The 16,170-nt window shown below is 37.3% G+C and overlaps 1 protein-coding gene across 2 annotated transcripts in view; it reads left to right on the top strand.

The window, feature by feature from the left end:
* The window catches only part of RAI2 (retinoic acid induced 2), a 130,830-nt gene extending 116,309 nt beyond the window's left edge, over positions 1-14,521 (top strand). For both annotated transcript variants that reach the window (XM_051984423.1, XM_051984424.1), the window contains exon 2: positions 12,370-14,521. In XM_051984423.1, coding sequence (XP_051840383.1) covers positions 12,469-14,139 — 1,671 coding nt within the window. In that variant the 5' untranslated portion in view covers positions 12,370-12,468 and the 3' untranslated portion in view covers positions 14,140-14,521. The remainder of the gene's footprint in view (positions 1-12,369) is intronic.
* The last annotated feature ends 1,649 nt before the right edge of the window (positions 14,522-16,170 follow it).

The raw sequence follows: 16,170 nt of genomic DNA, 5'->3' as shown, positions 1-16,170 counted from the left end.
GATTAAGTAGGTCACACAGGTGGCACTTGGCAAAGGCTGAGTGTGAATCCAGCTCCTCTGCCCCTAAAGATAGTAATCTTTGTACTGCACTATCTCCTACATTTTAGTTAGCATTGTGCAGAGAGATGGTGAAATCTCACCTTATTTCTTGTTGTTCAGTCTTGTCCTACTCTTTGTGACCCCGTTCGGGCTTTTCTTGGCAAAGATTCTGGAGTGGCCTACCATTTCCTTCTGCAGCTCATTTTACAGATGAGGAAACTGAGACAAACAGGATGAAGTGACTTGTCCAGTCAGAGAGCTACTAAGTGTAAGAAGCTGGATTTGAACTCAAGGAGAAATGAAAAAACCCTTCTTCCATAAGGTGAGATAAGTAGGTGGATATAGAACACAGAGCCTGGAGTCAAAAAGACCTCAGTGCCTAAACATCCTTTGAGATTATCTCCAATTTATTTTATATTACATATTAACATAGATATGGATATGCATATACATACATATACACACATATATATGGATAATAGATGTTTATATATAAATACATTTTCTATATTACATCTATATGTTATAAATTCACATATCATGTATTTATTTTATATATTTTTATCATATCTTTATAGTATTTATACCTTTTAATTTTATATTGAATTATAGTTATATGACTTTATATTCATAGATTCAAAATATATTTTATATCTGCATATATACATACATATATATGAATCACATATATGTGCATTTGCATTTATGTATATATATATGTGTGTGTATATACACATATACACATGCCTACATGGATATATATGTATCCATGTGGGTGAGGGAAGAGTATCCCAGTCTAATGAGGGAGATAATATGTAGACACTGAAAATGTGATCAGGGACTGTTTTCTGAGGAAGGTGAGTCACCTTTCTTTATATCTCTTGTGTTTAGCAGAGTGCCCAGAACATAATAGGTGTCTAATAAATGCTTGTTGACTTAACTTGGGCATGCCTGGATACTGAGTAAAGGTCCAGAGTTTGATTACTGACAGGCGCCAGTCTCCCTTTCTCCCTATACAAAACATACATTTTGATCTGCTCAATACTTTTCCAAATGCTTTTATTTTTTTTTAACATCTCATACGAACCTCACCACAACTTGGTAAGGAAGGGAGGTCAAACATTAACCCCATTTTACAGATGAGAAAACTAAGGTTGGGTTTCAGTTAAATGCTTTGCGCATTTTAAAGGGCAATATAAATGCCAATTATTATTGCTATTGTTAGTAACATTGAAGAAAATTAAATTACTTTCTCAAGATCCAGGAGTTGCCAGATTTATTTGAACTGAGAAAGTTAGACTCATTTGGCACATTATTTGTGCCTGAACTAGCAGCTAGTAATTGCCAGGGAAGAACCCAGTCAAAGATCTCCTAACTCCCAGATTTGTAGGTTTTCCAGTGCATCACTCACTATCCCTCCATAGCAGCAAACAAGGCATCCCCAATTCATGCTCTAAGCATATTCTATGTTTAGAACTGTTCTAATATTTAGCTTGTAAGCAAACCAACAGTCTTCAAACAAAATCACCCATGTTGATTTTTATGCTGAAATACAAAACTATGGTGAGTAATATTAACTTGGAAAAACAACAGTACCTAGAGCTGGATTCTCCCAGGGTTCCAAATGCTTAACATAAACAGAATCTTTCTGCTTCCTTTCACTTGTAAGTTAGACTTCAAATCAAAAATAATTTGTTTTATTGCACTTATTTTCATTACTAGACCAATCTTTCATTTGCTTATTCTGCTTCCTTTAATTTCCAGCTCAATCTTAGTAAATTTCAATTTCATATCCATAATTATGTAAAGACATCTTTGGCTAACACTAAACACAAAGGGTATTTCCAAGTTTTCAGTAATTAGTGTTTAGAACAAAATGTTTTAAGAAAGGGCTAGATACCTTTTATGTGGATATAAAGGAGAAGGAAAAAGCAGGACTCCAAGTTATGATGCAAGACCCTTTTAAAAGCTGAAATTAAAGTTTTCAACTCTACAGAAAATTAGGTAATTTTAAAAACTAGGTTAATTAATAACACTTCAGAACAGAGTGATCTCAACCCCTCTAGATAAAACTCTGATACAACCTACTGCCTGTACCTATTATCTGATGGGTAGCTTTTAAGGGTGTGTATAGGTAACTAGATAGTGCTATGGATAGAGTGCCAGACTTGGAATCAGGAAGATCTAAAATCGAATCCCACCTCAGAACTTACTAGCTGTGTAATTCTGAGCAAGGCACTTAACCTTATTCTCAGTTCCTCATCTGTAAAATGGGGACAAAATGGAGAGATGAAAATGGCAACCCACTCCAATATCTTTGCTCAGAAAAAACCCTGTAGATAAATCCGTGGGACTCACAAAGAATCAGACACAAATAATGAACAACAGCAGGAAGCTAAATGGTATAATGAAATACTAGATTGAAAATAGGAACACCTAAGTTTGAATTCTGCCTCACACTCTGGGCAAGTCATGTTAAGTCTTCTCAGATTCAGTTTATTCATCTACAAAATGACATTAATAATAAAATGTATCTCACAAGGTTGTTAAGAAACTCAAATGAGATAACATACGTATAAAGTTCTTAAAATAATAAAAAATGTTAGTTCATATTTTTAGCCATTATATATCATCTTATTTTCCAAGTAGATTATAAATTCCATGAGGGCAGAGATCATACCTTATGCACTTTGCATGAATATCTATTATCTGATTTGTTAACTAAATAAAAAAATAGAGGGCTAGTGTGCCAGAGATATTTAAGTGCGATATCCTCTAAGTGACCTAATATGCAAGTGATATTTTTCCCCAAGATTAAACCAATATAATTACATTGGCTCATATAAGAGATTAAACCAATTTAATTATATTGGTTTATTATTATTATTGTGCACAAATATTCCCTTGTGCTCTTCCAAACATTAAGACCATGCAACAGACATCCATGCCCTTTCAAGTCTGATTTTGTTCTGCTGATCCTATATATAAACTGAATGTCTCTCTATACCCACACCTCAATAATGTTATAAATTATATATGACATATATATATATGTATATATATATATATATATACATAATTTATTATAAATAGATTTAGAATTGGATCAGACCATTCATTGAGTCTACCCCACTCATTTTTGGAAAAGAAAATTGAGGTCTAGGAAGGTAAATTAATTTATCTGAAGGTCACACAGCTAGTTAAAATCCAAGGGAAAATTTATTTGAAATCTTCCTAACTCAAAGATCAATACTCTATCCACCATGAGCTAAGGAGGACAGGGGGAAGGGGAAGGAGTACAGTCTGAGCTAGCTTTGTTTTTTTTTTAATTATTGATTATAGAATTATCAAAGAAACTATGTTTTATAACTTCAGTAGAGATTCCATTATTATTATTCAATCATGTCCAACTCTTCATGACCCGCTGTGGAGTTTTGTTGACAAATATACTGGAATAGTTTGTCATTTCCTTTTCCAGCTCATTTTACAGTTGAGAAAACTGAGGCAAACAGGGTGAAATGAGTTGCTCAGAGTCATACAATTAATTGTGTCTGAGGCTAATTTTGAACTCAGTAAGGTGAGTTTTCCTGATTCCAAGACTCTATCCACTGCACTATCCCAATGTCTAGAAATTCTGTAGACCTAAGTCATTCACAACTGATGTAGACCTATTGCTAGGTCAAAGGATATGCACAGAGCAACTTATATGTTTCTTAATTTTTTATTAATTTTAAATTTACAAACATACATTTTTAAACCTATTTTAAAGGCACTTGAAAAATTTTGCTTCTTAATATACTGAACTTTACTCCTGAAGTTTTATTTATATTATGTTTGTATAATACTTGTCTCTCCTCTTCAGAATATAATTTTCTTGGGACTAGAGATATTTTCATACTTTGTGCTTGCATATCCAGCACCTAACACAGGGCCTGGCCAGAATAGGTACTTAAAAGATATTTATTGATTAATTGATTGTTTTTCATAAAGAGTATTCAGAAGAGATCACAAACTGTGAAGGAATAAATAAGATCCAAATTAATTAGGTTCTACTAGATATACATACTTTAGTTGAGAGTGAAAAGAAAATTGCTTTTATGGGCCAAGAAATGAATTGTGTCAATTTGTTTGCATGATTACATATGTGCATAGGTAGTATATTCATGAAGTTAACATGTTTTTAAAGTTTTATACTTGAATATCAGGCTGTGAATAGTAGATTATAAATCCCCCCTTTCATTCATTTTTTCATGAATATTTATTAAATACTGTTCAGAAGCATTCTTTACTCCCAGAACCTCCTACATAGTAGGTATTCAGCAAACATTTAAGATCTGTAAACAACATTTAAAAACAAACTATATCTTCTCAGCACTGATGAAAATTTTTGAACCTGTTAACCACACCACAAGGCCTTGTTTACCCTGTCATTGTGAACAGCTGTGTAATCTTAATAATGTGCTCTTTACAAATTGTTTCTAGTACATCTACAAACTGAATTATTGAAGCTGAAATGTGTATAGAAACTTTAGGAAAATGCTAAAATATGCAATTATCTGCATTGTCATTATATTGGAGATTCCTCAATTGCCTTGTTCTAAAAATAGAATCAAATGTGTTTGTTCTCTCATGAGGTCAAGTTATAAAAAAGCTGGATTGAGTCATGAAATGAAGCAGCTTCTCTTTGTGTTTTGTATTATTCATTATGATTCAATAGAGGAAGAGAATATATATTTTTAATAAGACAATTATGCAATTGTTACTTTATTCCACATTCCTTTCCCATCTTTCTATAGTTCCTTCAATCCAATAGCATTCAATTTGACAACCCCTTCCTACCATTTTTGATGTTTCCCAGTCTCCGTACTATCATAATAAACCACAGTTTATTGAAGTTTAAATTTACATAAGCAACAGAAAACATATGATTGGAAAGCAAAATAGGCTGAACTATCAATAAAACAAACATGAGAGGGCTGGGATAGGGAGAAGATGGGAAGTTTCCTCATTTTTTCATGGAGATGTGACTTTCAATTAGGCAGCTAAGTAATGCAATGGACAAAGTTTTACATTTTTTACAATGCTATTCCTATTATATAGATTATTCTTTTCCACTCACTTCATTCTGCATTAGTTCATACAAATCTTCCCAGGTGTCTCTGAATACATTCCTTTCATTGTTTCTTATAGCACAATAGCATTCCTTCATATTCATCTTCTGTTCAGTAATTCCTCAATTAAATGGCATTCCCTTTAATTTCTTTTTTTCCCACCACGAAAAAGAATTAATATACTTTTGTATAGGGTCCTTCTTACTCTTTATCTCTTTATGGTATAGGTAATTCCTCAATTAAATGGCATTCCCTTTAATTTCTTTTTTTCCCACCACGAAAAAGAATTAATATACTTTTGTATAGGGTCCTTCTTACTCTTTATCTCTTTATGGTATAGGCCTAATAGTGATATTTCTGGGTCAAAGGGCATGCAAAGTAATAAATTTTGGAGCATAGTGTGGTGTTCTTCTCTTCTTTAATATAATAATATAATGGTTCTCTCTGGGAGCAGGTTTCTCAGGGGAGGTTTTCTGGAGGCAGCCTTAGTTTCAGTTAAAAGTAATAATCACCTCAAATGCAGCCAGGTGTTAAAAGTACAAATCTTTTATTGCTTCCTCCAAAATAGCCCGATTAGTTTTTCTTAGAGGCCTATCTCTCTGCTTGGTTCCAAGAGCTCTTGCCCTTAGTCCTTTGCCTCTGCTCCCTTCAGCCTCCAGCCAGCACAAAGGTGGAAGATGGAAATGAATCTCTCCTGCCTCTGAGAGAGGGGTTGTGGACTTCCTCCCAGAGTGCTCCTCTCCAAGTTTGGCAATGTTCTGAAGTAACTAAGTTGAAACTCTAAGAGCTTCTATATATGTGATCTCCCAAAGGTTGATTTCTCCTTCTGGAGGCAGGGATTAAGGGAGGTGTGAATTCACAAAGTTACAAAGTTAACTTTGTGAATCTCCAATGAGTACTTAAATACTTCTTGATTTCATGAGCTCTCTAAAGGTGTGAACACAAGCATTGTATGAATTGCATTGAGTTAATGCTAGGATTCTAACATTTCTCTTGAGTATTCACCTTGTTTCAAGTTGAGTTAACAGTAGGATTCTAACAGTCCAGTTTGGATTTTAGTTACTTACTTTTAAGTGGTAACATTTTAAGACTGATTCATTGATTTGCATATTAAATTCTCCCTTAGTAGAGTCATAATGAAGACCAAGAAGCTGGGCAGAACTGAGCTATGAAGGACTATGAGGGAGGAGAAATAGAGACCAGTATCGTTCTATTTTTTCCTTTCCCATTCAAACTTCAAACACTACTCTTTGGGACCCTGGTCTCTATTATATGTGTTTATTTTATCTTCCCAGGAAATAGGCCTCCAATCTCCTACACTATGCCACTGTGCCCCAACCCCTTCCAGATCCTCTTTAGTTAGTACAGTGCCTGGCACTTAAGTAAAATAATTAGGTAAACTAACAAAAATACTTTATTAAGTAAATAATAAATACATTCTTAAATGAGATAGGCAAACAGAGAACTGTGCAAACTTTAAAACAATATAAATGATATTATTATTTAATAGTTACATAAAATTTTATTGTTGTCATGAGGTTGGAAAATGAAAGTGGTTGGTGTGGACTAACAATTTTTTAATCTATCTGTGTTCACTTAGCAACAGAGCTGTAGTCAGAACTTGATAAGGTGCTGTAGGTCTTAATCAGATAAGCTGCATACTCTAGAATAGAGGAAAAACAAAGATCCTGTCCTCTACTTAGAGAATCTTGGCTAAATTCAATTCAGAAGACTCTATGGAACAATATCTACTTACTTAGGGTTTAGCAGTGTGCTTGACATCCCAGTGGAATATGTGTTAACTATAAAATAGTTAATAGTTCATTTGAGTCCTTTTGTGACCCCATTTGGGAGTTTCTTGCAGATGAGGAAACTGGGGCAGAGTAAAGTGATTGACCCAGGGTCACACAGATAGTAAGTGTCTAAGGCTGGATTTGAACTCAGGAAGATGAGTCCTCCTTACTCTAAACCTGGTGCTGTATCCACTGTACCAGTACTTCCTAACTCTAGATCCAATTCTCTATCTGCCTTACCACTCAGCTTCCTCTTGTGACTTATGATTTTCTATAGGACTTAGCTAATCAGCATGGTATTATTGATTTAACCCCAGAAAAGGTAAAGACCCCCCCAAGAGTAAAATGGTAGTAGCTGATATTAAGATGAGAGATCAAGGCTAGAAAAAGAATTCAGAAATCTAGTTCAATTCTCTCATTTGATAGAGATTTCTTGAACAATTTCTTGGACATGACATCCTTTTCTGTCACTATCCTTTGTATAGCTTGTTCCCCATACATAGAATGTTCTTTCTCTTCATTTCTGTCTCTGTTTCCCTGGCTTCCTTCCAGATTCAATTAGGGCCACTTTCTAAAAAAGGAGGCTTTTCCAAGGCCCCACAGCTACTTCTATTTTCCTCTTTTTAGGTTACCAGCAACTCACTCTATAGATTTTGTTTGTACTTAGTTATTTACATATCATTTGTGTGTACAAATACATAGATATTTACATACCAGAATGTATCAGAATCAGAACTCCTTTCAGGTAGGAACTGGTTTGGGTAATTCTTTGTATTTCCTGCATCTAGTAAAGTGCCTTAAACATAGTGAGTTTTTTATAAAATCTTAAATGTCTGACTGATCAGGTACCAAATCTGAACCTCACAGAAAAATTCTAAACAGAAACAAAGCCCTTCTACTTTTCCTGTAACTTCTTGAGATCCAAAACCTCAGACAACATCCTAATCCCTTCAATGACAGACAATATTCATGGAGCCAAAATCAAACTGAAAGTTTCCCGAGAGAATCACAACAGAATCATGTGATCGTCAAATGCAGCCATTAGCAATGACAGCTGAGAGAAGCATAGAAATATGCATAGATCTATATGATAAAACAGCCAAGATAAAAAATGAAGAATTCAGAAAGATGTGTGTGCACTGATACCAACTGGGTAAAAAATCAGCTTTATAAATTCATTGCAATAAACATTTATTAAGGAACCTATGATGTGTCAAACACTATACTACATATTGAAAATCTCTGAACACTCAGAGATAAAACAAGCACAGGCAAGAAGTTTTCTATCAATGATAATTTATTTAATTATAAGCTTAAGAATGATTACCATTTGTATAGTGTTTTAAGGTTTGCAAATATTATCTCATTTTATCTTCATCACCATCCTGGGAAGTAAAGTGTTATGATTATTCCCATTTTAGAGATGAGGAAGATAGACAAGACAGAATTTAAATGACTTGCCCAGCGTCACACAGCTAATAAATATTTGTTGAGAAGGTTTGAACTCAGATCTTCCCTAACTACAAATGCTGTGTTCTTTCCATTCTGCCATAGAGTTCTAAATCCAGAGTCAGGAAGACTTATGTTCCTGAATTCAAATCCAGTAGTATATGATACTTTCTTTTTAATATTATCAACTCTGATTGATTCAAAAGATTTCCATCTTTATGTGTTATAGTTTCTCACCCTTACTCTCCATCTTCCTTTCTTAAGAAATGCTTTTAAACATTTTGATCCTTCTCAAGAGAGAATTACTTCAATGGATAATGCTGCTTTTGCAAGAACTCTTTCCCCAGTTTAGAATGTTAAGAAGTTTTTATAGGGGAAAGAGCTAAACGGTAAGTCCTACATTTTAGGAAAATCACTTAAGTGACCAAATGGAGCTTCTTATTGTCGCCAGGAGCAAATAAAAAATGTTCAAAAAAATGCTATCTTTCCAATCTTCTTTCAATTCAATCCCAATAACATACTCTTCAATCCAGTGACACTGGCTATTCTATGAACAGAACACTCAGTTTCTTGGCTGTCCCCCATACCTGAAACATTTCCTTCTTCTGCTCTGACTTACTCAATTCCCTGTCTTCAAGTCCCATCTAGAATCCAATCTGTTTCAGGAAGATCTCTCCACACTCCTCAATTCCAGTTCTTTTTAATCACTTCCTGATTATTCTATTATTCTTTAGCTTACTTTGTATTTGTTTGAAAGTTATCTTCCCCAATAGAAGGTTAGCTCCTTGAGGGAATGCCTTTTGCCTTTTTTTGCTTTCCCTCCCCGATATCCTCAGTACTTACACAGTGCCTGGCACAAAGGAGGTGCTCAATAAACGTTTACTGACTGATTGGTGATGGTAGTGCTTGTCCTTCTCAAAGATGACCAAAATGACATCACTATATTTAGAGTTGAGTTGCAGTATATCCTATTGTGGTTGATCAGACCAATATGATCTCGGAATGCTCTGCCACAGGATGGATATCAATAGTCCCCATGGATTATTGGGGTGGACTCCCTAACTGTGCATCTTATTTCTTTTGGGCTAATTCACTTCTGCTTTGCTCATATGGCACAGCACCTTTTCTGATGAGGGCTGGCCACGTTGGGCGGTCCTGTGCCAGTGTCTCCTATGTCATATAATTGATTCAAAACTTCTTAAGAGAGATCTTGAGAATATTGACTCAGGAATTATCCCTGAGAACTCTGAAGGGAGGAGTAGCCAAGCCTGACCAGTAGGAGAATAAGAGTGAGTGGCCAGGCCTTAGGTTACATAAGATTTATAATGGGCTTTATAAGCTCTGATTGTCCCAGATATTCTTGTTCTGTGAGGAGAGATGGGAGTGAGGAAGAAAGGGAATTTGATGTGCTGGGGGAGGAGGATGGGGACTCTGAAGGGAGGAGGAGTAGTGATGAAAAGGGCAGATGGATGATGGCTGTACAATCAAGATTAACCTGAGATTATCCCCCAGACAAATGAATCAGAGATAAAGGTAGATCTTCCTATCTTGATTGGCAAATCGGTGATTTCGCCCACCTAGCTATAAATTTTAAGTGAAAAGGAGAGAGGGAGAGGAACAGAAGGGAGAAGGGAGAAAGAGTTGAGAGATAACCTCATTTAATCCCATTTCAAAAAAGAAAATAGGAAAAAAAATGCTCTCAAAATAATCCATTCTCTTCCACCAAGGAAATAAAATAGCACCTCCTCTTTTTGACAAGGTGCAACTGTTCATTAGTTAATGGTTCTCCTATTTGATTAACTCTACCTAGAGTTAATAGCTTTGCTTCAGAACTCTTGGGAATTAGCCCCAGCCTCCTCCCCAATCTTAGCTCATCCTCTAGGGCCTGCCCAACTGGCCCTTTTAACCCTAATTTCATTTGCTGGGTTTTATTCCCTCACTATCACTATAGCTTTATGGCTGCCAAGCTGTCTCATGTGGGGACCATCTCAGCCTGTGGCCTAGAATGCAATGTGCCCAGCTTGGTAGAAGCCTGTTTTTCTGCCTTTTACTGGGTGGTGACCTAGGTTAAGAAACAAGGAGGTTGGAAGTTGGAGGCCAAAACTTTGGGCTGGAGAAAGGTCATTATGTATAGATACAGAATTTGAATTGAAGAAGTCTTGTTCAGTCTAAATGAAGATGTAGACCTGGTGCTATCATTATTTCATTTTTATTGAACATCAGCAAGGGCTCTTAGGCACTGTACAGATCCCAGAGTTAGACATGGTCTCTGCCTTCTCCATAGTAACAATGCTAAATATGGACAAACAAGTGATTAGTATCACAGGCTGCAATCCTTACTTTAGGGACTGTATATGCTTCATTCATTGTTTCATTACCAAGAGAATTCAAAGCTTCACTGACATAGGGTCATTCTGACCCTAAGAACTCTTAACAACATAGGGACAAATGTTTTCAAAAAGTGCCACAATTCTGCAAGCCCCAAAATCGGTTCCCTTTCCTTCTCTGCTTCCTCAAGTCAGGTTAAAATTTGAGGAAGTCAGGTGACAGATTAGCTGGTTAAAGAAAATATAAGCCAACTTTGATTTAGATTCTTTACCATTTAGCAAGACATCTGCTTCTTATTGGCACAATCAGACTAGGGAAGAGGATTTCCTATTATTGGGAAAAAAGACTAATAAAACATGCCTGCACACACAGAGACAATGACAAAATCACAGGAAGAAATGTGATCCCATTGCTTTCTACATTGCACAGGATCACTCCTGTGCATTGTTCTATTTTTAAGAGACTCATTGATACAAAAAGAGTTAAAAAATATTTTTTTTCAGTGCCCCCCAATCTCCTTCCTTCCCTTCCTCTCCTGAAGGGATTCTGTTTTTCTTAAAGCCAATTTTTCAGGAAAACTAACCATTGCTATCTGAGAGTAAATATTGATCTTAATATCTCTTAACTGGACCACATAGTTACAAAGAAAAAAGCTTTGGGGGATTATGTTTTAGGGTTTGTTGGCTTTTTAAATCCTGGCTAAAATCTTACTTTCTGCAAGAAGCTGTTCCCAATCCCCCAATGCCTTGCTTCAATTTATGTTGTGTCTATCTTATTTGTACATAAATGTTTGTATGTTGTCCCCACTATTAGACTGTGAGCTCCTAGAGAACAGGGGCTGTTTTTCCTTTTCTCTGTATCCCCAATATTTAGTATAGTGTCTGGCACATAGTAAGCATTATATAAATGGTAGCTATTATTTTTATATTTTATTATTTCCTTTTTCTTTGTATCTCTAGCACTTAACCTAGTACCTCCCAGAAGTTGTTGTTTGTCCTTTGTTCTCTAAGAGGACAATGACATGAAGGGGGGGCTGCCATGACTTGGAAGTGAATTGGATTTAAGTGAGGGAGGGTTGTGCGAGGTCACCTGCCTTACTTTCTCCTCCAGAGCCATCTGGGTCCAGTGGCCAGATAGAGATCAGGATGACTGGAGATGGGCCTGGATTTAGTGGGAGACCTTGGTCCAGTGCCTTGGTCCAGTGTGGTCAAGGCTCTTCTTGAGTTGACATGACTTTAAGAAGTTAAACAGAGAAGCCGAGTTCCAGCCTAGGGGAAATAATCCTCCAAGCTCTAATTTTTTCATTTGACTTCACTTTAATAGATTACTCATTAAATCATCTATGTTTATAGCTCAATAATGTTAAATTCACTAGTGTCCTTCATCCACAGATGATTGTTTATGTTTGTATATTTTAAAGGAGATATCAGTAATGTTTACATATAGTGATAATCTCCATGCTGCAGTTAGCTAAAATATGGAAACATTTAAAAGGATGGGTGGTTGGATTTTCTTCAGGGGTTGGGTTTTTTAGTTTGGATTTGGGGAGGTGGTGGCAGAATTTGTGATAGTCATTTTTAAAGTACTCGCAAATATTATTTTAATGAAGATTTATATCATTCTAAAAATATGTTTCTGTGTTCTTCCAGGCCAAGTTATGTTGGTGCAAATGTCTTTGGTGGAACAACAGGGATTCTGGTAACAGCAATGTAAACTTTCATTCTGTGAAACTTCACAAATCCCATACAATGGAGGAATTATACAAGGACACCCAAAATCTCCCCATGGATGTTACCAGCTCTCCTCCCTCCTTGGCCAATAACAAACTGGAAAATGGGGTGGCTCAGCTAATCACAGCTGAGGCATGGAATATCAACTCAACAGACTTGATGAAAAAAGCACTTTCACCTTTGGTAACTGTTCCAGCCCCTTCCATCCTGACTCCCCCAGCAGAATCACAAAGTGGGGTAGCCCTGAAAGTTGCAGCGACTGTACTTCAACCAATTTGCTTAGGGGACAGCCCAGTGGTCCTGCCAATACATTTGCAAGTAGCAGGAAGCACCACACCTCAGATCAGTCCCAATAACAATACCCCCTATGTCATGACTACCCAAGGTCCAGTGCCTCTGCCTGTCCTCCTAGAACAGCATGTCTTCCAACATTTAAATTCTCCATTGGTCTTGCCTCAAAGTGCTCCCTGCCCCACCAATCCCATGCACAATAATCTTTTCCAAGGGGCTTCTGCCTCTGTGGGACAACCCCAGCTGCTAGATCAGAAACCCCCCAATCAACCCCAAGAATCTGTATTACCCCCAGTATTTCAGACACCAGGGTTTGCTGCTGTTCTTCAGGACTTGTTTCCTTCCCAGGGGACTTTAGGCTCATCACCTTGTCAACCTCCTCCAGATTATACTTCCGTCCCCCCTCAACCGTTTAGCTCTCCACTATCTCCTCTGGTTCCACCAGCTACTCTCCTGGTGCCATATCCTGTGATTGTCCCTTTGCCAGTGCCCGTTCCTATTCCCATTCCCATTCCCATCACTGTGCCCCATAGTTCCGAATCCAAGCTCAGTCCCGACTTTCCCAAGCCGCCTTCCTTCAGTATGTATTCCTGTAAAGGAACTCAGACCCCTCTAGAGAAGGAAGAGATAAAACCCTTCAACTTTCTCCAGCAGCGAGAGTTTTCCCAACTCAGCCGCCACACAGTGATCAAAATGGGCAATGAGAATGAGGCTCTGGACCTTTCCATGAAGTCCATGTCCTTGCTCAAAGCAAGTGAGGTCAGCCCCTTGCCATATTCTGAAGATAGTGCACTAGACTTATCCCTCTCTTCCTCCCGAAAGGCAAGAAGTTCTGGGCCTCTCCCTGAAGGAGTTGTGTGTCCCGGTTCAGCCATGGACAACCCAGTCCTTCCCTTGATGGAGAAACTATCCGGGACGGCTATCCCTTTCACCCAGCCTAAGCCACATGAAAACTCCATCAAAGACAACTGCAACAGCAGTAGCAGCAGCAGCAACTCCTCGGAGCTCCTGAGGCAACAGCAGAAGTGGTTGGTGGACCAGACCAGCCGGCCAGGCTGTGAGCCCAAGACTGGAAATAATATTGAGATTGTAAGCACGTCCCAGACAGCCAAGGTGATAGTCTCTGTCAAAGATGCAGTGCCCACAATTTTTTGTGGCAAGATTAAGGGCCTTTCAGGGGTGTCCACCAAAAACTTTTCCTTCAAGAGAGACCTTCCTCAGGATTCTGTGCTGCAGTGCTATGATGTCAAGGCTCAGGCAGAGTCCAGGGAAAATGCAGAATCCCTTAGGAAACCCATCAAAAACCGGAGTGTAAAGTTAAAGAAAATGAACTCCCAGGAAATACACATTCTTCCAATCAAAAAGCAACGGCTGGCTGCCTTTTTTCCAAGAAAGTAAATTATGGCTTTTTTAAAGAAAAAAATAAGATTATAATATTATGGGGAAAGATGCACTTGATTTAAAAAATGCATTTAAAACTTAAACTATCTTTGTAACTTATTTTTGGGGAGTAGTAGGGAGGAGGGAGGAAAGGATCAGCTCTAGATTCCCTGTAAGCTGGTTTGGGTTTTTTTTTTTTTTTTAATTTTCAACTTTTCCTGAAAGAGTAAATAAAAGCAACCTATTTTTCCAGTGGATTGCACATTTTTGCAGCTTTAATGGAATAACAGATGAGTCAGAGGGGGTAAAAGCTATTTTCACTGCCATAAAGTGCTTCGATGATGTAATTCCTAATAATGGGTAGGATGAATATTTCAAAATAAATGTTTGTATGTGCTAATTGGTTGCAGTATTCTGTCATTTGTAAGTTTGCTTTGATTAACTGGGTAGGTTTGTCCCAAAGTCTGTAAACTGTGAAACATTTATCTGGGTTATAACTCTAAGCTGTTAGGTTCCAGCAGACTGAGAATAATTCTATTACCCAATAGCACCGTCAAGGAAACCTCCAGACATATCACACATGATCCCAAGCAAATCACTTCACGTTCCTTTGGGAACCTTTTTTTCCTTATCTGCAAATTGAGAATGCCACAAAGAGAAGAAGTAATATTTGGGAGGCACGTTTATATGATGAAAGGTCAGCCCTAACTCTAAGGTAAAACTCTGGGTTCACATTCTGCCTCTGGCACTATCTATGTAACCTTGAGTAACAGTTAACTTTCCTGGGCCTCAATTGCTTCATTTAAAAAATAAGTTTGCATAAGGTGAAGGGGCCTTTCAATTCTAAATCTCTGATCCTAGGATCTCCACAGCTGAACCTGCTTTGAAAGCACCCAAAATTCAAAGATGCTAGCTACTGTGACTGGTCGAAGTGATAGAAAACCCTTATGTGAAAAGGATCTTCGGGGTAGTCGTGCAAGATAGGAAGAAAGTTGGGTACTAAATGGATAAAGAGAATTTTCCTTTTTTCCTAGCCTGAAATAAGATATATGGGAGAAAGTTAATTATATGTGGATAAGGGTTTTTTTCCCAGCCTGAATCAAGATAAATGGGACAGACAGCATTATTCTTTGTTAGTTTAACTATTTCTTGATGGGTGCCCACAAGGAAAAGAAACATTGTAGCACTTTCACCTGCCAAAGTAAAAACTACCCACACCAGTCAGGAAGTAAGAATGTGAACTTAAAATAAACCTAATAAGTAGCAACTGACACATTGTGCCTGAAACTGTGCCAGAGGTAGGTTACTTATTGCATGTCTGCTTTTAAGCTTAAAACATGTTCACTTATTGGAATCCATGAGTTTCCCACTTGTTAGTACGCACCTAAATATGAAAAAAAAAGAAATTGGCCAATTGCTTTATGGCTTTTATTACCAGGCTTCCACATGTAGAGTCATACTTTTAACTCTTCCTATACCATGCACAGCAGGTTCACTGCTTGGTCTTGTTTTGTTTTGTTTTTTGATATCCCAATTTTTTTAAAGTGTAAGATCACAACAATGAAATATTTCCTGTCAGGTTAACTGTTCCCTTCTGCTTCCCTGAAGTTTTCTACTTTTAAATGGTACAAACTTTTCCCATCTTATTATGTTTCTTGAAGTTTTTTGTTTATTTGTTTTGTTTTTGACCTGAGTCCCTAGTCTTAGTTCTTATTCCAAACAAGACAAAAATGTTGTGTTTGGGGACAAGTTTTAATCACCTAATGCTTGTCCCTGGACAGAAGAGGAGGCAGAAGAAGGGGAGCATAAGCTCCTTAGTGAGAGCTCATCTCCCTCTATCCCTGCAATCTTCAGCTTTCTGGATATATTGAGAAGACTCTTAGCTCCCTACTACCTGAAGGGGGAAAATAATAGTCTATCCTCCAGGCTACTCTGGGTATAGGTGCATGCAAAAGTGTTAGAGAGTAATTAGTCACAAGATTACCCTCCAGGGGTTTCCTTTGAAAAAGTCACACTTCATATCACAGGGATCCAAGGAGAACAGATTGG

The sequence above is a fragment of the Antechinus flavipes genome, chromosome 3 (assembly GCF_016432865.1).
Source record: "Antechinus flavipes isolate AdamAnt ecotype Samford, QLD, Australia chromosome 3, AdamAnt_v2, whole genome shotgun sequence".
Classification (NCBI taxonomy): Eukaryota; Metazoa; Chordata; class Mammalia; order Dasyuromorphia; family Dasyuridae; genus Antechinus; species Antechinus flavipes.
Note: the sequence above shows the minus strand (reverse complement) of the source record. Positions and strands in the feature narration are given on the sequence as shown.